The 24,207-nt window shown below is 40.2% G+C and overlaps 1 protein-coding gene across 1 annotated transcript in view; it reads right to left on the bottom strand.

The window, feature by feature from the left end:
- Nucleotides 1-20,202, bottom strand: part of LOC108896113 (peroxidasin) — a 51,617-nt gene extending 31,415 nt beyond the window's left edge. The window contains 4 exon segments of the mRNA XM_018695120.1: nt 2,218-2,289; nt 5,927-5,998; nt 7,510-7,581; nt 19,935-20,202. Coding sequence (XP_018550636.1) covers nt 2,218-2,289; nt 5,927-5,998; nt 7,510-7,581; nt 19,935-20,119 — 401 coding nt within the window. The 5' untranslated portion in view covers nt 20,120-20,202.
- Nucleotides 20,203-24,207: the final 4,005 nt, after the last annotated feature.

The raw sequence follows: 24,207 nt of genomic DNA, 5'->3' as shown, positions 1-24,207 counted from the left end.
ACCTCTGAGCTGAGAAAACATAGATCAAACCAAATGCTTACTAATAAAGGGTTAGGTAAATGAAATCCAGCTGATAGCTATAAAGTAACTGTAAGAATTCAGTTGGGTATCTGCTTGTTTAGGTAGGGAAAGCAACAGTCATAGTAGCTGCAGCAGCAAAACAGACAGAAAAAGAAACACAAAAGCAGTATAAATTGAATAATACATTTGCAACATTCCTTTACATGTCTTCCACGAAAATTCATTTTGGTTTTGTCTGTAAGTATACCCCAACTCTTTGCTGTGTTTTTACAAGCTTTACTGGACATCCAACATTATGTCTTTGGGTGTTGCCTAAAGTATGTGCTGAAGAGGGGCCAGAATAGAAAAACACAACACAGTCCAGACAAGTCAAAGACAAAAAGGTTTAATGAAGCCAGCAGGAAAGTCATTTTAGAGCCATTTAATCCCCCCTCTAGGATGAATGAGCACCCCACACCAGTTATTTCATTACACTTTCAAAACTATCTGTCATCCAATATAGCTGTTACAATCTTTACACAGTCTTAACTGTATCAACGTTTCTCTTTTTGATGCATTTTGCTGTAAAACAATTCTCTGTGATCCTCCTGTGATCACTGACAAACCCACTGGCATGTTAATAAAACATCTATCCATCCATCCATTATCTATACCGCTTATCCTGAAGGGTCAGAGGAGCTGGAGCCTATCCCAGCTGACATTGGGTGAGAGGCGGTGTACACCCTGGACAGATCACCCATCTATCGCGGGGCCAACACATATAGACAAACAACCATTCACACTCACATTCACACCTACGGGCAATTTAGAGTCACCAATTAACCTGCATGTCTTTGGACTGGGGAAGGAAGCCAGAAAACCCAGAGAGAACCCACGCAGGAAAATCCTGGTTCGAACCCGGAATCTTCTTGCTGTAAGGCAACTGTGCTAACCGCTCGTTGATGAAAAATCAACAGATGAATTATTTACTCCCCCCAAAGGAGTGTGTGACTTCAGGCTTTGGCATCTGTTGCCCGTGTGGATGTTGAAGAAAAATTAAAGTGTATGCAATCTGACTCAAAACTTGTCACCCACATATAAAACCCTTCATTACTGTAGCAAAATTCAAAACAGCTGCCAGGCATGGAGCCTGGTGTTGGAATTGATTTTACTCGATGAATTAGCCATTTGTTCTCAGTTAATACGGTTAGAGTGAGGTACAGTAAGTCACAGTCTTCTCCAACTGAACAGAAAGCCTAATTTGCTACAGAAAAGGTGCATACCAGCCATATTGGCTGTGATAATGACATACTGGCTTATCACCAAACAACAGGGATCACAGAAATTCTTTTACTATCCTGAAAATACAATCCATACTTATAACATCAATAAGAAGTTGTTAATATGTTTTTCTTGTCAAACATGCCAAGATAGAACAGAGGGAGAGTTTTTTGTAAAAGCAGCACAAAACTAGAAGCTTCCAAGTGTCATGACTTACAGGAAGCAGTTGAATTTTATCACACAGACTACACATACATAATGCACTGAGGGTTTCTCACAGACAAACACATAGAACTGATTACAACATACTGGAGCAGAAGAGTGGTTTCTGCACTAACAGAACAGAATGCGAGTCAAGCTTCGTTCTAAAGCAGAAGCTCTGATTCAAGCACAACACTGACAGCGCTACTAGCAGCACAGGGCTCGATATCATGCTTTAAGCTTCGCATGGCCGTGGCGCATATTTGTTGTCCGGACCACAAGACGTGCGACTCATGCAAGGATCAAAGGGGGTCAGCGCGACACACAAGTATGGGTGCACACACGGCATGCATGATGGCGGTAGAAAAGTGGATAGAGGGGCGCACGTGGGGAAAAGGGGGGGTGGGGGTTGTTGGTTCAAGAAGAGAGTGTCACTTTCATGAAAACTAACTTAACAGAGCTATCATGATACCTGTGTAAGGCTTACACAGTCATGCCACAGTGTCACTTCACATAATATTCATGAGCTCAAAACAAATCTGTGACATGCTTGGCACTATTACATCACATGACTTAGCTTATAAATCACTTATAACCATGTAGGCCTTAACAAGCTTCATGAACTGTTTATAGAAATCTTTCAGGAAGTGGAGGTAGAGGGGAGGACAGTAGGTGGGAGGAGGAGCAGTAGAGCGAGCAGAAGGAAAAGGTGGGATGAGGAAGTTGGTCACTTACAGTTGCTCAAGAGAGACAAGCCCCTTAAATGCTTGTCTGTCAATTGATTGGATTTCATTCTTGTACAAATAGCTGAAAGGAGAGATAATCAGTGACATTAGTAACACACACACACTGACACAGGATCATCTGAATTCTGCCTGGTTATTATGAGAGAGAGTAGAAAGGATCGGATCAAATAACAATGATTATTGTCTAGTTGCCATTTTAAAATGATACGCATCATGTACTTCTACTTGCATAGTATGTTTACAGTTTGTAAATAGAGATGTACTCTGCTTCGCATGGACACAACTAGTCATGGGTAGAGGAAAACCAGTCTCACAATGCACAATTACAACTTAGGGTGAGACTGCAATGAGTTTAACATTACAAGTTACAGCCAGTGCTCAACCAAATCTACAGCATTCTTAAATCACTGTGTTCTCTCTTCAGCCACAGATGTGCTTGACTAAATAGAAATTAGGCATGCACTGTGGTCGTAAAGATTTCAGAGGACAGTTCAGTGTTTGATGAGGGAGAACTTTACAGATCATTGTTTTTGATGAGTGTTCATGATTACAGTAAAACTGTGAAAAAAAAAATCACAGTAGTAAAGACAACATGGGCAACAGGAAAGCAATTTAACACAACTTATTAAGATATTATATCATAAACATATAAAAGTCAATTAAATAACCTATATGACTGCATTTAATGAGTACTACCATTTAGCTTTAAGTTCTCATTACAAAATCTAAGATTAGATAGTTGAACACTTCAGGAAGAAGAAAGAAAATAAAACTGTTCAGATGGTGTGTGCATCAAATAAAAATGATTTATTATCAAACAAGAAATATGACGTCACAAATTCTTTGTGTGTCAAATCTTCTCTCCACATGTCTGCACTTCCACATATAAACCTCAAACAGACTAGTTATATGCAGCCTGTATAGGATCACATGGTATTTTAGTGCACTGAAGGACAGACACCATGTTTTCCCTTCATCGTGTATGTCAAAGAAATGTGATACTATGCTTACAGCTATCTTCCTTTTCATCTCTCAACCCTCTATTTCGCTTTCCACCACTGCACTCATGATGACACATGATGACAGATACAGATCTTCACACAGCAGTGATGTAATGTATGGAAAAATAAATATCTTCCTTTTTATCACTGCATTCCCTTCTAAATGCTATAACCTGTCTGTGTCAGTACTGTCAGGTTGTTGCTACATGAGGTGAAAGGAGAATACAAAAAATAACTTCAACACATGTAATATGGTGAACGATAAAGGTAATCATAAGTAAAGTAAAATAAAGTTAAAAACCACAAGTGACATTCATGGAGAAATGCTTTAATGCATGTTCTGGAGAACCTTCTACCAGGAAATGACAGTAACCAAAACCATTGTTAAATTTCCATGCAGTGCAATTATGTTAAAAGTAATGATGTTAATGAAAACATTAAGTATCACCCATTTACTTTAGTGACATTGCAGTAAAGAGTATTGCTGCAATACTCTATAAATGGCCATCTGACTCCCCTACAGGATGACTTTGTGAATGGATGTGCAACACAGCTGACTGCAGCCTTTTCTGTGTGAGCACAAGCGTGGCGTGTGAGGTTTACATGGGAAACAGGATTTGGGCGTTGTGGGCTCAAATCTCAATGGACCTCGCTTGATCAGATGTCCTTTAGTGGTATTACTCATCAAAAAGAAGACACTATGCAACAGCCTGAAAACATCGCCTTGTTAAAACCACACGTTTCTGCAAAACTGTTGTTAAATTTTGGTTTAAGACCTGGGAGGATTTTCTCTGACAGCTGTTGATCACTTGATTAAATTATCAATATGAACATTCACAAAAACAAAAGGTTTACATACAAACTAAGGAAAGATGGAACATGCACTAAAGGAAACTGACATTAATATACTTTGATACAAGTACAGATACAGAATCTGTTCCTATGATAAATACATTGACAGACACTTAAAGATGGATGAAATGAAACTGAATAATTGGAAAAGGAAAAACATAAACAGTGAAGGGTTCCCACAAAGAGGCGTGCTGACCTCTGTTTGATTTGTTTATGGATGTGGTCATGGGAGAGATGGGGGCCATTGTATAGACCGCCGCCTGGCCGCTAAGTTTGGAGGACATGAAAGATGACAGGGAGTGGACTTTAATGGGGAGCAAGGGAAGAGGTGAGAAAGGAGATACAATCTGGCCCACAGCTATAGACACTGAATCAGCAGGAATGGAGGAGGGTGTGGGGAAGGGGGTCACCTTACCCTAATCACAAAGGTTGGGACAATGGGGCAGGCTTTAGATCAACTCTGCTTTTAAGTGAGAGGGGCTCTGTAATTATAGTTACTAAATAGCCACAGGATTTAATTACAACATAAAGAGTGGGGTGTATGCCTGGAATGTGTATGTTTGTGTTTGGGTGTGAGTAAATTGAAGACTGAAAGAAAGAAGACTCTATACATCCCTTCTCTCTCTTCCCTCTCTTCTTGAGTGATACGTAGTGTATGATCTTGTATCAAGTGTGCACTTATCCACAATATAAACTGGGTAGTGATCTAACACTATGTCATGCTACTTCTTACACAGGCCACACAGACACTCAGGCATTTAAAAGTTCCTACTAATGCTGCTTTAGTCTCACAATGTACAAAACAAAACAAAAATCATACAAGAGTCATATATAGCAAATTAAATACGCCCTTCACTATCTAAGTTTTGTCCCTGCATTAGAGTGCTGTAAATAGCGGAGCTGTCTGACAAAAATAGATAACTTGGTGCATCTGTTGAGAAATCTCACTGCACGTTTCTTTTGGCTGCATCACAGCACACAGAGCAATGCAGGAGCAAAAGTGTGGCAGGCTGTAAACCTCCAAACCAAGTCTTGAAATGACCAAACCACAAAACTAACTGTGATGGAAGAGGAGACGGATGATAGAAATGCAGGATAGCGTAACGCCAGGCGGTGCGAGGCAGGGAAGTTGGCCACTCCAAGATGGTGTCTGGCTAATGGTGCTGTCAGCAGTCCAGCAGGAGAGACACTCCACTGTGCAGTAAGATTTCATAACTGAGCTATGACCAAGACCGTCTCTGACTGTGTGGAAATCTGGTGTTTTCACATCCCAGATTATGAACAAAGACATTAAAACCTAGTATGTATCAGTCAGAGGTTCTAGGACAGTCCTAGTACATACAGTAGGTCCTCTGATGTCAAAGCGTGGAAATCAGACCGTATCTAACTGTGAGCACAGACAGTGCTCTAACCACAACTGAAGTCAGTGGGACGATGATGTAAGTGACTAACAAAGTGAGCAAACTAGCAATCCCACAGAAACCCTGAGGCTACGCACCTCAAAACCACCTCTGTTCTCAACTCTGCCCTCAGGTCAAGACTTCCAGACATGTAAGTACAGAGGATCAGTCAAAGGGAGACTTTTCATTGGTGGAATTTCCGTAAACTGCACTGATATATTTTTACTGACTAAGCAGTCTAGCCTCACCAGCTGTCCTCCACTGTTACAGTGAATATATATATATATATATATATATTTTTTTTTTTTGGCAACAAAAATGTCAGACATGTTTCACCATGCTTCCTCTTCTGTTGATTGGATAAAGAGTGAACTCCTTTAAAATGACTTTTTCCTATTAAAACAGAAAAATCTAAAGGTAACAAACTGACATGAGGGTAACTCACAGATATTTGAGGTTTTCCAGGTCTTCAAATGCCCCCCTGGGGATCCTTCGTATATGATTGTTGTTGAGGAGGCTGTGGTGAAAAGAAAATAGTGGTTACTTCGTGCTTTAAAGATGCAAACAAGCAGGACAGTAAGTTTGGCCTTGGCTAATTTTAAGTAGGAGTATGTCATGTCTGTATTAAGACAAGATGCAGTATAATGTAATTCGACCCCTTACCGCCGTCTCAGTAAAAATACGCTCTTAAAGGGAATCTGGTCAGCTTTTTCACAGTCTCACTGTGGTCTGCAGTTTGAAATCATGAGGGCATCGATTTGAAATTTGCACTGTCATTTCTAATGGCTTGCAATCATTCCTTCCTTCTTTTTGTGTGGTTGCACAGGAAAACAAAGCAAGAACAAAACATTATTGTAGACATTTTTTTAATATGAAAAATTCCAAGTTTCTGATTTGAAATCTACAGCGTGACACTTTGTCATAGAGAGGGGTAAAAATCACATGAGAGACACTCATCAGCCACCCAGTTACTGATTTTACCAGCTTGGACTATCTATCAAACACCAGTAACTGGTTTTAATGTTTGGTGTTTTTCTGTCTGTTCAACAGTAATATTGGACATTTTGCTGTAGTTCAAAGACTGACACACTTTAGGACTGATAAGTCTGTGAAACTGCAGCCTGAAACCATGAAGAGCTGTTCAGGATATAAAGCCCACAACAATCCAAATGGCTGGGTGCCTGGCTGATAGGAAAAGCTGGGCTTTTCTCCTGCCTTAAAGAACTTTTCTCCACTTTGAAAGTAAATCTAAGGGACCATGTCCATGTCCTGCACATATTTTCATGTTTATTAACTATCATGGCTATATAACTGAATCTTATAACTCAATCTACACATCTTCAGGTTTAGCATTGTGCTAAAAGTTCTGATACACTGCTATTTGCATATTTTTGCCTTACTCCACAGCATGCACAGCAGACATGGATGAGAAAGCATCTCAATAATGTTTACAAAAAACTGAATGAGGTGAGGAGTGTTTGATTTATTCTAGCAGTCAGCTGAACAGTCTAAAATGAGACCATATCAAGATGGCCACATAAGCTGATGCTGTACACATTTCTTAAAAATCTAGATGGATGCTCAACTGATGTATTGACCATTAAAAATACAAAAACTTGGAACATTTCTGCTTTAATAGCTTAGCAATGCACCATCTAACAGGCTGGACATATGATAAATAGCCCTGTGGGTGGAAGTGGAAAAATAAATTCCTCACAGATTACGAGCTGACCTACATGTGTGAAACCACAGCAGAACAGAGCAAGAATTTGCCCGTGTGTGTGTTATACAAACAGGACTTTGTGAGGAAGTGACAATCAGTCTGCAGAGTTCTGTTTAAAGGAAATGGGCTTGATTCATTTTCACTGGTAGTCTTCTTGAGGCACTGAAATTTCCTACCAACAGGATGTCTCTGTAACCGTTTTACCTGAAAATGATTTAGGAAACAATCTCATACCAAAAACAAGGTTATAATACATGTCTACGAAAGTTCACAATTGTGCATGCAGACCAGGAACAAAGACTTACAGTGTGTTGAGGTTCTTTAATCGTCTGAAGGAGCCTGGTTGTATATCCTTGATTTTGTTAAACCTCAGGTCTCTGTAGAACAGAAGGAAATATATTCATATTCAGAGATTTATATAATTAACTTAACTGCAGAGAAAAGCTGTACATAAATTCAGTAGTTATACTTCAAGGGTTTCTTAATGTGTAGAAAAGCAGACAGTGCACATCTGCATGAAATGGAGTCTACAGCGATCATGTAAAAATCCTGAAGGATAATTGGACACATTACTCATCTCACAAGAATGCCTTTGTCAAGCTTTAATCATGAGAGCAGCTTAATATAACATTTACCCCAAAGATAACAACTGCAAGCGTAGTCACAGCACCCAGGTTGCAGTATCTTTCTTCTGTGTAATGATAATATAGGCTGACATGACACTAATCACTCTTGGTCTTACAACAAATGACTTAGTGTGCCATCAAAGTGACAAGCTAAAGACCATAATACTGCGATTAGTGAAGGTGAAATCATTCTTAACCTCATGTGGCATTAACAGCCACAGAGAGTAATGTGAAATCTGAACATCTCATCTGAACAGTGATGTTAGGTTTGTGGAACTCAGTCATCTGACCTTCAGCTGAGCCATTTGCTAAATGTATTTTTGTAAGACAAATTCTGCAAGTGAAACCAGCCAGTCATATCAGAATCACTTATAGAAGCCTATGGTCTGTATTGACGCTTTAAGGGATAACTTCAAAGCTACTGGAGTTTTTCTTTAATCTACAACAATGCTGTGCATTAAGATTATTGAGAGCACCTCCAGCCAAATAGATGAGAGCAGTTGGATGGAACCACAAAGCAGATTTATCACTGCACTGAGGAAAGGGAGAACTACATAAACTTTTCAAGCTCAACTCCCCCAGTAACAGCCTGGACTGTCCATCAGCATTCTTGTTAGCCAATGACCTTACAAAGTAAATACTCTGAGACCGGGTCACACAGACTTAACATACTTCACTGATTATGCAAAACTGACACTCTGACTCCAGAGTGATGAGAATCTCAAGATTTGTATTTTTTCAGTTTAGAAGAAACAGAAACATCCATCTAAGCAAACAGATTTAATTTAGATTCTCTCTAGCAGTTTAGAATTCATCTTGATCTGTTTCCCCTTTATGCACAACAGGCAAAGCACAATAAAGCTATACCTTCCTGAGTTTTTGCTTTCTTGTATTTCTGAGAAAGAGTGAGCTAAACAAAATTAAAAAAAAAAAAAAAAAAATCAACTGATTTCATAGCCAGTGAAATGTTTATGGGTCATTCGCTCTGTATAAGCCCTCACATATGGATCCAATCAGAGTGGGTCCAACTCTTTCATATGCTGACTTCCTTTTATATAGGCTGTGAGCTGACGCAATCCACTCAAAGAGCTTTTCTGTTACTGACATACTTTGTGAGGAACATCCTTCAGCTATGGTGATATTGTTGTTTGTGAAACCGCCTTCAGTAAGTGAGAAACATCATTCAATAAGTTCTAAATGTCAAGATAAAATTAACAAAACAAAGTAGTACATAAATGAGTAGGTAAATCTTCTCAAAACCAAGGTTACAAAGTGCTTCACAATGCACAAATGAAAACGTACAGTTAGAAAAGCATATGAGTACATGCAATCATTAGAAGAGAAGGAATCGCACGAAAGCATCAGTAAATGCTTTTGAGAAAAGGTAGGTCTTGTTGAGACTTAAAAAACTTAACTATGGCTAGCTTTGATCAAACCATAATATCTCAATAAGAATGTTCAAACAAGAGTGCTTAGCATCAACATGTCTGATGTATTTGGAGCACTAAGAAAATGAACTGTCAAAAGCATTCTAAATGGAGAGAGGGGTGAGGGTCCTCCATGGAAAAAACAGGGATCACTGCTGGGTGAAGAGGTAGGAAAACATGTCTCTCCAGGCAACGGGCCCAGGGTGCAGAGTGCACTGCCCAGACATGCAGAAGCAGGGGCTGTCCTGCCTGCCTGCCTGCCTCCAGCTCTGAGGGATGAAGGCGAGGAGGAGAATGGAGAGAGCAGGGCTCTGTTTTAAGCAGCGCCCATTGTAGGTGCACAGTGTGCATGAAAGCAATGGTTCTGTTTAGGCCTGTCATGATAACGACGTTTGTTGGATGTATACTGCCCCAGAGATAAATGTGATAAAATAAGTACAATTGTCAATTTAAGACCATTTCATATCACTGATTTAACAACAGTAGCAGAATAATAAGTAAGAGAAACCTTTAATCCTTAAGAATATTCAGACACTGGAATTGGAATGTGAAAAAACATATATTAAAATATTATAAATAAAATATAAATAATAACGATGATAGAACAAAGGCAGCATCCAGTTCATTTGTGACTCGTGTGTGTGAATACTGAGACTCGTGATTTAAAGGGAGAGTGTAACTCTGGTTATTTTCTGTAGCTACAATTTACAGATGTCCTATGTATGCCTCACATGCAGATGCTACAATTTACTGACATTCCCCAGAACGTGTCATATGCTTTGGTAGGTGCTATCACCAAATGCAAAATGTTTCTATAGAGCTGCGGAGTGTGGCTTTGAAATGAACTTATTCTTCCAAAGTTTCCGGCTGGAGTAACATGTTATCTCCACTTCACCTGGTTCACTGTGGCTGTCAGTGTGTTTATGTGAGGAGGAGCTGCCTCAGCTCCACCCATGATGAAATGATAATATGTCTCAGCATTTTTACAAATTTGGCTTAGGCACTATGAAAGAATGCCTATAGGCGCTGCACTTAGGTCTTATAATGGTGGTGAAAATGCTGCTGTTTACTCTGGAATCACATTGGCTAAAATGTTGGTGACAATGCACATGTAAACATAACAGACAATATCTAGGACCAACAAAAATGATCAAGGTCATTTTCCTGTACGATAAGTCGATAATATAATTACTGTGTCAGGCATAGTTCTGATTCTGCTGAGGGGAATCTAGTTTGTAGCACACAATTTATCTAAAAGACTGAACTGACTAGAACAGTAACACCTTCACCCAACACTCTCATTCAGATCTGTGGCAAAATACATTTCAATTCAGACCTGAAGCAAAACTTCACTGCAGTCCAGTCTCACCTGAAAGGAACACGCCACACACACATTTAGTTTAAAATCAATCTTTAAAAAAGTTGATTAACCCATACTGTATTTGTCACACATAACGTACACAGCTTCAAACCCCCATGATAGATGTTAACTACACTACAACTATTGATTGCTGTGGGTGAATGTGAGTTTGTTGTCCTGGTGGTAGCTATGTGATTTTGGCTGTGTGTGTGTGTGTGTGTGTGTGTGTGAGTGTGTGTGTGATTTCCATGACTGAGATGACTGTGTTTGTAGAGAGGGCTAAATAAACCAAGTCCAGCAGAGTCTGTGTCTGTGGCAGCAGGGTGTGTTTAGAGCATCAGCTGTCGATGGAAGCTGACCAGAGTGTCCTGGAAATATTGAAGCTGATGACATCAGCACCCATGTATCCCACCAATGTATCCCACAAGTGCTCTCAGGCTTGCAGCGAGTGAGACTGAAAAGTTGCTTCTGATCACAGAATGGCAGCACTGGCACTCTAAACTGTGCTGTGTGTTTGTCTGAAGTGATTGTTTTGTCTGCAGATCTGTTAATAAAAACCTTGTGTGTGTGCCAAAACCTGACCCTGCCCATCCATCGCAACCCAGGGATAGTGATTACACTTCATGCCCTGCTCAGAGCAATAAGGCCATTTTATAAAACACGTTCATAAGATCTACACTAATAGCAACGCTCCTTGTGCAAGCATGAAAGCAAAAATCCACAATTGTTTTGCTACAATTAAACAGGAAGTAATGACTGCATTTTGTCAGAAGAGCAAGACGGTCTATAAAGCGTCTTTGTTATTGTTTATCGTAGAGGAACAAGGGAAAAGCAGGGGAGAAGAATGAGTCAGTACACAAGGGGAAAAACACAGGAAGAAGCGTGGAGGACGTTTACTAAACAAGGCGTTTATGAGACATTCTTCAGCAAAGAGTTCATTTTGTTGTTACAAAAAATTAGCACTGATTATTTTATGATATCTATTCCGGAACTATGAGTCTGTTAACTCCCATGAATGTCTTCGGATGGCACTTTGCCAGAGGGAAGCATAAAACAGCAAGGCTAACAACCCTGCAGAGGGGCTGACAGATTATTCTCGGTTTTGCCTTTAAAGCCTGAAAGTGAGCAGCTTCCTTGGCTTAGTAATGAAGGAGCCATGGGAACTTGACAACAATAGCACTAATACAGTGAGAGAAGAACAAAAGATCATTTGATTTCTTTTTGAAAACAAAGAAATTCGTCATTTACCCACACAGGATGGTTGAATAATTGAACACACCATGCTCAAAAGAACTGAGCCAACAGACAAAGAAAAAAATGTTTTAAATAAAAAAGAGATTTACTCCTAAAGACAGGTTTGTACTGTACTTTTCAACAGACTGAATGCATGATTTTACCATTAAGTTCCTTTGTTTGCACCACAGCTTTTTGGCATGAAATAAACTCAAGCCTTACATTTCTCAAAAGATAATTAGGATGACCTATTTAGACCAGACAATGCAGACAATCTGCTGCAGTGTTTTGGGCACACTGTGTCTGAGATGAAGCTGCAGGTCCAGTGAGTGCACTGAGGTGATTTAGGGACAGAGTAACTCTGCCCCCACACTGGAGAATTACAGTATTTACTGGTCAGTGTGTTACTATAAACATTTCAAATTCCAGAAACTCTACTCAGGGGATGGACACATTTACTGGATGACAAACACGTATATTTTACAGTATTCACGTAAATATGCACAGGATTCACATCAGTTGAGCTCAGTGTAGATTCTGATGTTGTCACAAAAGAGCATACAATGGCATTACAGAAATCACTGTGTGAGGTTTCACCTGCCAATTGCATCAATAACTTATTTCAAATTTCTTTTTTTGTCCCAACCCCCAATTTATTGTTATCCATGCAATACTGTCAGATCAGTAACTGACTGACTGAAGTACAAACAACCATGTGCCCCCCTCACAGGACCCCATCCTGTGAGAGCTTATGGTTAATTGAGAGAAGATTATACACAGTGACATGTCTACATCTCAATCTCAATCACATCAGTGGGGTTTAAGATACAGGACTTCTCTGTGTTCTAACTGGCTGGACACCCATCCAGTCTGTGACTCCACATAGGAAATGATTTACTGAGCAAATGGTCTGTGTGATAAGAACTCCATCACTTATATGTCCGCTTGCTTCAATTACAAACTTTTTTTTTTTCCATTGGACAACATTCATTCATTGGAGTTTAATCAATTTCAGAGGCCAAAATCTACAGTTTTTTCCAAATTAAAGCTGCTAATATTCAGTGCTTTGTACATTTGTTTTAACAGGGTTTTCTCTACCATCATAAGACTTGGACACAGTGCCTCAGCCAAATGAATGGGGGAAAAAAAAAAACGTTGTGAGTTCTCTACCGCTCTGGAGAGAGAGGCTTTAATAATAAACAACGCAGCGGGAAAATGAACCCTTTTGCGTTCCGTTTGGGGTTCCCAGCACCCACTGCAGGGGTAGAAACACTGAGATAGATTCTTCTCCGTCAGATGGAGATGTCAAAGGAATCGACTCACTACAGTAACTCAGACAGCTGCCTAGTGGCTGGTACACCCACTCAGCAAGTGACCTGCCTACAGACATCCAACCAAAGAGAAATTCTGGTAAGAATCCAAATGCTGTTACATTGTCAGTGACTGTTATCCTCTTCCCTCTGCTTTTCCAAACAAATCAATGATAATTTTTTAACACTTTTATTTAATGGATGTCAACTGCATACCATACTACAGCCTATTAAATGATTAGATTAGATAGATACTTTATTATTCCGCAAGGGAAATTCACAAATGCATAGTTTTTAGTCATATAACATCAACGTCTTCTTGGGGGAGAACCCCCATACCCCCTGACCAAACATCCTAATATCATAATCAAACCAACATCAAAAACAGACATTAACATTTAATCTGTGCACAGGTTTTGGTTTCACACACAAAGACAAAAATCATCATCAGATCAGTTTGTAATGTAACTGGCATACTGTTGCTCTGATGTATAAGTTGACTTAATGCTCAGAAATTGCAAGCTGGAGAGCCATCAACCACTCACATAGAATCACCAACAATATCTGACACAGGCACTGGTATGCTTACTTGCTACCATGGCATTTACCATATATTGCATTTGAATGTTTCTGTGTCTTCACAAGGCAAACAAAAGTTATACAGAGCAAATAGGCACAACTGCTGCAAGCAAAATTTCAGAAGAGGTGTCTGTAAATTCTTGTCTGAGCTGGGACGACGGGTGAACCTGGCTGCTGCCCAATTCAACCAGCATCTGAGTGCCATGTGTGGACCTCCCCTATCATGCTCTCCCTCCATAGTCAGGGAAGTCGTTTGGCTTTGTGACACATGCCCAAGTTGGCTTGCCAAGGACTCTCGGGAGTGCGTGAGTCATTCTTAGTTAAACAAGAACATGGCTGGCTCCTTGCTTGGTTGGAGGAACAGTGAACCAAGATCTCCAAACATGGCTGCAATGATTCTCTGCAAAAACACATCCTGTGTAAAAATGACAGGAATTTGTTTCTTGTCAAGGGAGTGTTGGTGGACAGAGAGGGCCTATCAAAGTCTTGCAAGGCCTGGAGGATTTGGACTGTTGAAGGTCATCACAAATGAAAGTATGAAAATGAATAAAAGGAGAACTGATTACCAGACACAAAAGTAATACCTTAAGTAGAACCTTCAGACACACACACACTACTTAGGCAACAATCACAGCAACTGTTGACCTTTGGCTTAGTTTGGTCCTTCAAAATACACCATTAACTGTCTGATAGGATTTCCTTAACCTCTGACTCATCTCACTTTGCTCATAAACATCCTATCTTCAGCTGGAAACACTAAGTAACTGGCCACACACATTTAAGGTGATAAAGGACTAGAGCTAGGGCTGACACGATCATCAAATTTTAGTAATGATTTAATTGTCTTTTTCTGTTAATTATATGCTCTAATTCAGTATAAGCTTATTAATTCAAATATAAGAAGTTAAGTGTTAAATAGTTGGTGACACTAATTCTCTACTTATGTTCCATTAAACCATAGCAGAGGTGGGGGGTACAACATGATGACATCATTAAAAGAACACCAGTCAAACCTTTAACGGTGGAAAACAATGTAGAAGTAGTGATGGAAATGTGACATTTCTGTCCATCCAGCTGTTTATATACAGATGGATGGAAATGATTCAAATGATTATGCAAAAAGATAGCAATCACTTCAAATAATCCCAGCAGGCAATTATGTAATATAGGAAAGGTCTGTGAAAGGTATAACTACAGCACCATCTGTCAGAGACAATCTAGCACCAGTTACTGTCATAGTGGCCCCCTTCCTCTAGTTCTGACAGTTGACTGAGCTCATAATTCTGTCATTTACTTACCCTCTTGCAATTCCGCCACTTACCCATGTACTACGCACTGCAGAGGCTACAGCTGGCAGCAGTGCTTTCCACAGTACCAACACAACAGTGTAACCCAAAGCATTACGTCATTGTAAAACAGTAACACTCACAGTGCTTTTCTTAAATTAACTCTGTCCACAACTGCAGTGTCATATGGATGTAACAATCTATACTTTAGTGTGGCTGCTGGCTGCTGGTCATCTGTCTAATTTAGGTTATACCGCAGACTACAACACATCATTTTGAATGTAAATGCTCTGGACTGCTGACAATAGCAGATTCCCATTTTTCTAACTTCTTGTACTTAATTTCACACATGAGACATCAAGCAGGAGATAGCAAAGCTGCTGAAATCATCTCTACAAATTCTTATTTACTATTATTAGTTTCTTGATTTCTAAAGAAGGAATTAGAACTATATATGACACTTTTCTGTATTATTTTTTTGAAAGAGTGCTTTATGGACAAAGAATACAGCAAGCAAAATCAGCATCCATACACACAACAGAAAAAAAGAAGTATTCTGATAACTGTCATTTTTTATGAGAATATACATCATCTGTTGGAAGTTGCCTTGACCCTCCATGAAGAACAGAATCCTATCAAACTCGCTGTACACACATTTCTGCAGAGCAGTAAGCTTTGAAATTGAATTACACTCTATTACCAAGATGACCGAAATAAGGTCCAGGTTTAACACAAATTGTGCTTTTGTTCCAGATACATTTTCAGGAACTAATTTAGAAGAAATGTGAAACAGTGTTCCCCAAAATTCACCAGCTGTCCTGCATTGGATGGGCACAGGAAGGGGCCAGTAGAGTTCCTTTCAACAACTATCTTGGGCCCAATCTCCCTGTGCAAATGAGCAAAGCTTTGGGGATTTCTGGCTTTGCATTCCATAATGCTGCAGAGACTGAGTGCCTCACAAAGCCTGACTGCAGCAAATTCCACACAATGGAACTCCACTTTCTCTCCCTGACTCACTAACATTGTCACTCAGTCAGACCAAGCCAGTGTATTGGGGCAATGTGCAGGGTGAGGGGTAAAAGACATCAAGACGTTCAGAAAGAGAACGATGGCTTGCCGCTGACCACCAAGCAGTTATCCATGCAGAGCTCAAAGGAGGGTGTCACAGAAATGTGCCTCCCTATCAAAGCCGCTTCCAGTCCACATCCTGGTGACACTGTGACACTAACCCCCACTGCAATGATTCACCAGCCTTACTGCACCCACAAACACTAGATTCCACTCATGATTTGGACACTCATTCCATTCAACACTGTCATTCACTCACAGGCACTAAACTGAAAGCTAGCTCCGCACTGAACAACTGCATCTTTTTAACTTTCAAAATGGTTGTTTACGGTACCTGTGTATTACAGTGTCATAGTATGGTAGAGACCAATGAATAACAGCATACGTTGGACTACAAGCCTAATGCTTAAATCTCAGAGCTGCGAAAGACAATAACAAGTCAGTTTGTGAAGTAGAGCATTAACAGATTAACAACTGACCAGCTCTGCAGACACATAGAGACAAGTGACAAATTAAAGAAAAAAAAAAAAAAAACGAGTGGAAAAACAGGATGACAGTTCTATAAACTTGCAGAATCAATGCCAAGATGCATTGAAGCTCATCAGATGGTTCATGGTAGCCCAATACACAATCCTAAGGGTGAACTCACACTAGGGGATCCGTACTGTGCCAGGGCACATTTCACCTCGAAAGTCCAGTTCATTTGACAAGTGTGATTGCGTTGCACTGTGCCTGAGCCCACCTCTTCAAGCTGGTTCAGTTGGCCCTGTACACAGTATGCATTGAGAGTGAAAGCTAACTGCCCGGCACAAGGTGAGCGCAGGTAGGAAGGACCATGGTGCTCAGGCATGGTACAACCTAAGACACTTTAATGTGTTTTTCCTTCACTTCATCACTTGTCTGTATGTACACTACTTAGTGTGGCTCCAGTCTCACAGTGTTTAATCATGTAATACCACACTTAAAACACCAGAAAAACAAGACAAAAATATATTTCAAAATCATGATAAACAAAAAGCCAAAATGTCCAAATATGGAACGCAGGGATACTGGCTTGTGAAATAAATATCCTCCAACACACTGACAGGCTTTTATATTGCATTTCATACAAATAAGTAATACTTGTCATGTTGAGTCTTTTTCTCGAGCTGCTAAGGTAATACCAGTAAAACAAACAGTTTATATTTGATGTTGGCAAAATAGCGCTAATGTAAAAATAATCATTCCTCAAACTCCAGAAAATCCCTGAGAAGATATGCAGCAGTGTCATTACAGAGAGGAAACGTAATTTACTATCATGCCTCAAACAGAAACTCCTTAGAGAAAACAGCTGAAAAACAAATGTAGGCCAGTAAGAATAAAAAAAAAAAAATCTGGGGGAAAACGTCCATGTTTCCTGGTCCAAGTGTCATGTAGAAAAGCTCTTGGCACAAAGCCCATGTGCAGTAATATTTCTGAGCCAAAACTTTTTATTCTCTGCTGCAGTGGCCAAGAGAAACCAGAAAGAGATGTTTTGACTTTTAAAAAGTTAAAGACAGTAATATTCATTGTTTGAAACTACTCAGAAACAGCTGTCAGCATAGCACCTTTGTTATCAGGTGTGTTTCCTAATTCTAAACATGCATAAAGGATGTTTATATACCATTGATTTCATTTCTATGGATACAAAAATATACCACTAACCCTATCCCTAACCCTGTTCAGTTGAACCTTAAAAATCCAACAGTGGTAACAGAGATAAGCAACACCTCTCCATGTGCTGTAAGATGTAAATGAAGGATTGAGTTGATAATAAAGGACATTCAATCCAAAATGAAACTGACTGAAATAATTCCAGTGAGAGTATGACTGTAAGAATATACCATGAAAGCAGAATGTGATAAATAGATAAATAGGAGTAGATTTTTATGATTAACAAACACTGATGTTTAACTATGTTTTATCACCTAGAATAACAGAAGTTGAGAAATGCTCTACCCTTCCATCACTAAAGGCTTCTATCTCACACTCTTATGATATTATTATTTTAAATTCCTAGAACAGCCTGCTGCCAGGTGGAAGCAGGAATGCAGCTTGAATACCTATGAAGCACATAGCTCGAGGTCAAGAGTCTATACAACAAAAAAATCTTCACCTACTATCACTTAATCCTGCAAAGCTCTTGGGATAAAGAGGAAAGCTCGGACCCTAAAGACCTTAGTTACGATAATATCACTTAAAAGCTAACCAAAAATCAGAGAGAAACACACATGTGGTACACTGTGCACACCCATAACATCCCTGTTAAAATACAGGTTTTCAATCCATTTTGACTACCGTGTTATGAGGCTTAATTTGATCAGCCACAGCAGACAGACCACAAATCGCAACACAACCCTTCCTCACATTTAAGACATTCCTTACAACAGTGCCTATGTGAATTCAAGTTTGAAGTAGAGGAGTTTCCCCATGGCAGACAAGCAGTGGTGTGTTGAACATTTTATGCAGCAGAATGAGGGAAGGCCAGGTACAAACTGTATTCATGTCCTGACATGACAGCCAGGCAAAGGGAGTAAAGCGACAAGTGGCTGAGGCTTCAATGCTCATCAGCATGAGTTTCTGAGGATCCACAGCACGCTCATCTGCTCTGATCAGCCCTCTGATCAGATCTGAACACTTCCTTTGTGGGTATCTGAGCAGGGCTGCACCACAGGCTCCCTTCAAAGTTTGTGGGTTGACCCCAGATGGTAGAGGACGAGGCTAATTCTAAGTATTCTGCTATGGTAGTCTGGCAGAGTTGCCCCTTTGTCCCCCTTACAGCCTGAATGGAGCTATTTATAGACCCATGCATTGTGGACTGAAGTGCACAACAAGATTGTAGTGGACAATTAAGGACAAAGGGTACCACATATTTGGGAGATTGGACAGATCTGGAGCTTTGTGTTCTGAAATTGTGGCTCTGAGAGACTGCAGCCGGCGACATCATAAAGGAAGCTGGTTGGCTGGATGACTCTAACAGAGAACTCCTGACAACCAGGACACATTCACAAGTGCTTGTCAAGTAAGAAGCATTTCCTTCTTTTCATTTCAGAGGGAAAGTCAAACATGGAGTTTAACCTGCGCACCCCTCCAAGCACAGTGATAGCAGGAAAGCAGCTTTAGGATATGTCCACTAAATCCATAGTTCACAGTAAACAACATGTCCATGGTCAAGCCTTATCTTTAACAAAGATCTTCCCAATAGACATTTCCCCAAAACACAATAAGGCACCCAGTGAAGTCTGGGGAAGAAAAGACTGTGGTTCCAATAAGGTCAAACTGGACTACATCTCTCACTTGCTGTCAAACTGTGTGTGTTTCATTAGATAACAATAAGGCATGTTTCAGAGAAGGAGATAGCAACACTGGCTGTGGTTCCTCATCCAAAATCCTCTTATGCAGGGACCTCTTGTGAAGAGCCTAACCCCTCCACATTGCTTGCGGCTGACTTCACCAGCTGTGTGACCCTAAAAACCCTTTTCATTAACCTCTACAGCCAACAGCTGAACTCACTGGCAGGTGTCAGAACTTTGTGAAAAGTTACTGAGACATTGTAATAACCTCTGCAGTATCACAGGACCTCTGATTCCCACAAGCCTTCGCATCATTTTCAACTTAAATTAGCGATTCACAATCCAGAAAGTTGGTTTGAATAGTTTAATTCGTTAACGAGAATAACTGTCACCCCATTATTTCTTCACCAGACTCTTCAGATGTGGAGAAATGAGCAGGTTTTGGCTACATGCTTTAAGTATCCATTGCATTCCCGTCCAGTGTGCCTTGGGGTTGGTTCCCGTTAAATTTTAAGGGAAAGGCTACTTACAGAATGGTAGTCTGAGGAGAAACTGCCGGTACGGTTTCCAGGTTTAGATGCATACATCTCACGGTGGTTCGGAAGCATAAACAGCGACTCGGACAACTAAGTACAAACTGTGGTCCGCCAGCGAGCAGTAACAAAGCCACCGCGACTAGACACGGAGAAAAGAGCTGGCCAGCCCGCAGCGCCATTGCTAGCAGTGAGCCGAGCAGAGCACAGACCGCCAGCTGCCCCTCTCTCACACTAACAGCGAGTTAGCTCAACTGGGAGAGACGGAGAGAGAGAGACACACACAGACAGAGAGAGAGAGAGGAGAGAGAGAGAGGGAGAGGGAGAGAGAGAGAAGTGGGGCAGTGTTACAGTCCTATACAAGCTAAGAGGAATATTGACTTTAATGTCGTTAAGTGAGACGCCAATTAGAAATGTTTTTGTCCTCAGGTACAGCCTACATATCCTCAGTTTGTACCTTACGTTCATTTGAAATAGCTAAATCTGACATAGCGCCCCCTAAATCCAGTAATTTGGTACAACGTTAGTGCCCCATTTTCAATTTGTCACAACCCTAAAATTTGTTTTATTGCTACAAGAAATTAGCTCTATTTAGAAACCTAATATGTAACCAAGTACGCTATGGAAAATATTTGAACGTAGGTGAAATTAAGGATATACACAGTAACCACACATGATGTGTGCTTAAAGTGTCAAAACTTAAACAGGCGTCTATGAGTGTTACTGTAGGTCTATTATTTGATCAATGCTGTAGCTGAGGAGCCAATTACAGCTTCACAGCAAGCCATAGCTGTCAAATAAATGTATATTCTTCTGAAATATAATAAAATATATGACATAGCATAAAATTAATTTATATAAAATAAAATATTGAGAAAGTAACTATCTCAACTCTAATCCAGTATGTAGAGTAGCTACTTTAGTAACTGTACTTATACCAGCAAACAGTTAAGCTTCAGGGTACGTTCCCTAAGAGTTTCCTGAAGTACACATGTCATTCTAACCTTTATAGAGCGCTCCAGAAACATGAAGTAAACGTTTCTGAATTATCATAGGGACGTTTGCTAAGGGAGTCCAATGAACATTCTCACTCCTTTCAGACAGTGTTTGTGAAACATTCCTCGAACCAAACATGGTTTGCTGGAATAGATGGATGGATAGATAGATTGATGGAAAATAAATAGAAATAACTGAAAAAATAGAGACTTAAGATAGACCATACTGTGAGATCCATCCCCAGACACAGGGGATCATTAATGTACAGAGTGATGGCAACTGGCAGGAATGACTTCCTGTAGCATTCGTTTCTCTTACTGAGAGTGATGTTCAACAGTTTGTGCAGCATCCTCTCAATAACCCAAGGACTCCACAGAGCCAGCCTCCCTGATCAGTTTGTTGGTATCACTGGTTCAGATACTGCTGCCACGGCAGACTGCAGCAAAGAATACTATGATGGTCACAGCAGACTGGTGAAAGATCTGCAACATCTTGTTACACACACTAAAGGACCTGAGCTTGCTCAAGAAGTAGAGTCCCTCCCTGTAGACAGCCGCTCTGCGATGCATTTCCAGTCCAGTCTCCTGTCGAGGTGGAAACCAAGGTATTTGTATCCATCCACTAACTCCACCTCCTCTCCAAGAATGTAAATTGTGTTTATAATATTCCACCATTGAAGTCATACCACATAGCAGTGATCATGCACAACAGGGCCCTGCCACTGGCATACCTAAATGAAATGTAGCCATTAATAATATTATAAATTTTACCTGTGCTTACGTGCTGACGTGCTGACATGTCTGCTTTGAAAGAGACCTTCAGGGATGGTCTCTTTAAATAAGGAGATATGAAGAAAATGAACAAAGGAATGTTAAAAAAGCTCATATTTTCAGTAAGTTTGGAAGGCCCCTGGTGGCCCCTGGTGGTGGATATTCCAACTAACATTAGCAACAATGAAAGGTCATGTTTTTGCCACTATAGAAATAATTTCAAAGCACAGTCAGCATTACAACTATGTCTAACACACATTTGGTCTCTATATTAGTGAAAAATTGAATTCATCTAGTCCCTCAGTGAACGATGATAAACTGGGCTAATCCCTGAGTTCTGCCTGACAGGCTAATTAGCATCTGATTGATCACAGGTGTGCATGATAAAGACCAATCAGCTAAACATGTATGAACTACATATTCAACATTTAAATATATCACCAGCTCAAACAAATGGACACTTTTAATAGCAGTACCACAACATCTACATGAAGTCATAGACAGCCTTCACCTGCATGTTATTATCCATTCATTATCTAAACCACTTCAACCCACTTCAAGGGTCATGGGTGGGGAGCTGGAGCCAGTCCCAGCTGACATGGGGCAAGAGACGGGGTACACCCTGGACAGATTGCCGGTCTATCGCTGGACTGACACGTAGGGGCAATTCAGAGTCACCAGTAAGCCTAACCTGCATGTGTTTGGACTGTGGGAGGAAGCTGGAGTACCCAGAGAGAACCCACACAGGCACAGGGAGAACATGCAAACTCCACACAGAAAACCATGGTTCAAACCTGGAACCTTCTTGCTGTGAGGTGACAGTGCCCATTATCACTTTTACTATCATTATCAGTGTTGTTACTGTTATTGCAACACGGGGGTTCCTTTATTAATAGTTTGGGTTTGCTGACATCTGCTGGTACATATTGAAATAGCACTACATATCAGTACACAAAATAGTCAACTTTACAGGCCTGAGACAGTTGATTTTAATAGATTTAATTTTTTATTTGATGGTTCTTCACAGAGGCTCAATCTCAACCCTGTTTTCTAATGAGGAACTCCACTCTAAAACCCACTATTTACAACTTATAAGCATTAGACTAGCATTTCCAGTTTATGCCACTGAGCAGCTGCCCACTGTACATACTCACAGCCTCCTGACTGGTCTATTGTCTCAGATTGGAATTCTGCTTAATATCATTGCACATCCATGTTCCTGATTGCTGTATTGTGTTGGTGTGAGGTGCATTTGTCTGCTGTTGCTGGCACACTGCTGTGTCATTGTTAGCATTTCCATCACCAACAATGCTGTCCTATTACTATTGTTAAAGTTTTCACAGCCTGACAGACTGCAGACACAGATTAACTAAGGAAGCATTGTTTCAGTATATTCTGGTTTCTCAAATAAACCAACATATTCTATGGACGGTGGAGAGCTGTAATAAAAACTCCATTTATGGATTTTAGAAACTTGGCTATGGTGACATCACCCTCATGACCTCCATAACTGCTCATTCTTTCAAAGCACCTCAGGGTTTCCTATGTTCTCATTAGCCAAGGTCATTATCTTATTTAGTTTTAAGTTCCACCATCTGTGCAAAGTTTGGGTCATTTTAATATTAACATTATATTTATTACATTTGAAACTGAAGTCAGACCCTTGACAAAAGGTCAAAGTCAAGACCAGTCTTACTTACAAAAGAAAACAGTCATGTCACAAAAGACACTTCATAACTACACTATTCACAGAAACAAAACCAACATGTCCACAGTTACATCGATGGCTGTATATTATCTGTATATTATAGCATCTTAGAGCGATTGATCTATGCGACCCAAAGCCTCCCAGGTCAGCAGGATCAGTTCTGATGCTCCTTGGTTGGCTGTTGTATATGATGATGCCACTGTAAAAATATTTTCCTTCAAATTTGTTCAGGTGTCAGTGGATGTGAGAGCTGTGGCTGTTTGTCAGGGTAGGCCAGACTGCAGGTGACAGACCAATGACACCAAATTATGTTCACCTCAGCAATATATATATATAAAGAGAAGTGAAAACCAAGAGGGCAAAGAAAGATGATACCCACCTGCTGACGATCATTGACACACTGGCTACTCTGCAAACATACAGAAACCTACAGAAGACATGGAATATGTAAAAATAAATGTTCTGGACATTGACTAGGAAAAGGAATACACATCAGTGCACACTCTCCAGTGGTCTGGAGTGGACTGGCAAAGCAGATGTCTGTCAGTTTGAAGACTGAAAGGTGTACATGTTACATTTGGGTCTGCATATTTTGATTTCATTTCTGACAATCATGTCTTCAGTAATTATCCCCTTAGATATGTTGCAGTGTTAATTTAATAGTAACAGGGAGAACTACTCAGCCAATGAAAACAGGCGCTGAAGGAGCCTGAGAAAATGACTCAACTGACATCACTTGAGTACTAACCATGCAGGGCGTGTCCAAGAAAATACACTGCCAGGTTCCATGCAGGAT

This window comes from Lates calcarifer, linkage group LG19 (assembly GCF_001640805.2).
Source record: "Lates calcarifer isolate ASB-BC8 linkage group LG19, TLL_Latcal_v3, whole genome shotgun sequence".
Lineage (NCBI taxonomy): Eukaryota > Metazoa > Chordata > Actinopteri > Centropomidae > Lates > Lates calcarifer.
This window is presented reverse-complemented; position numbering and strand designations above follow the sequence as displayed.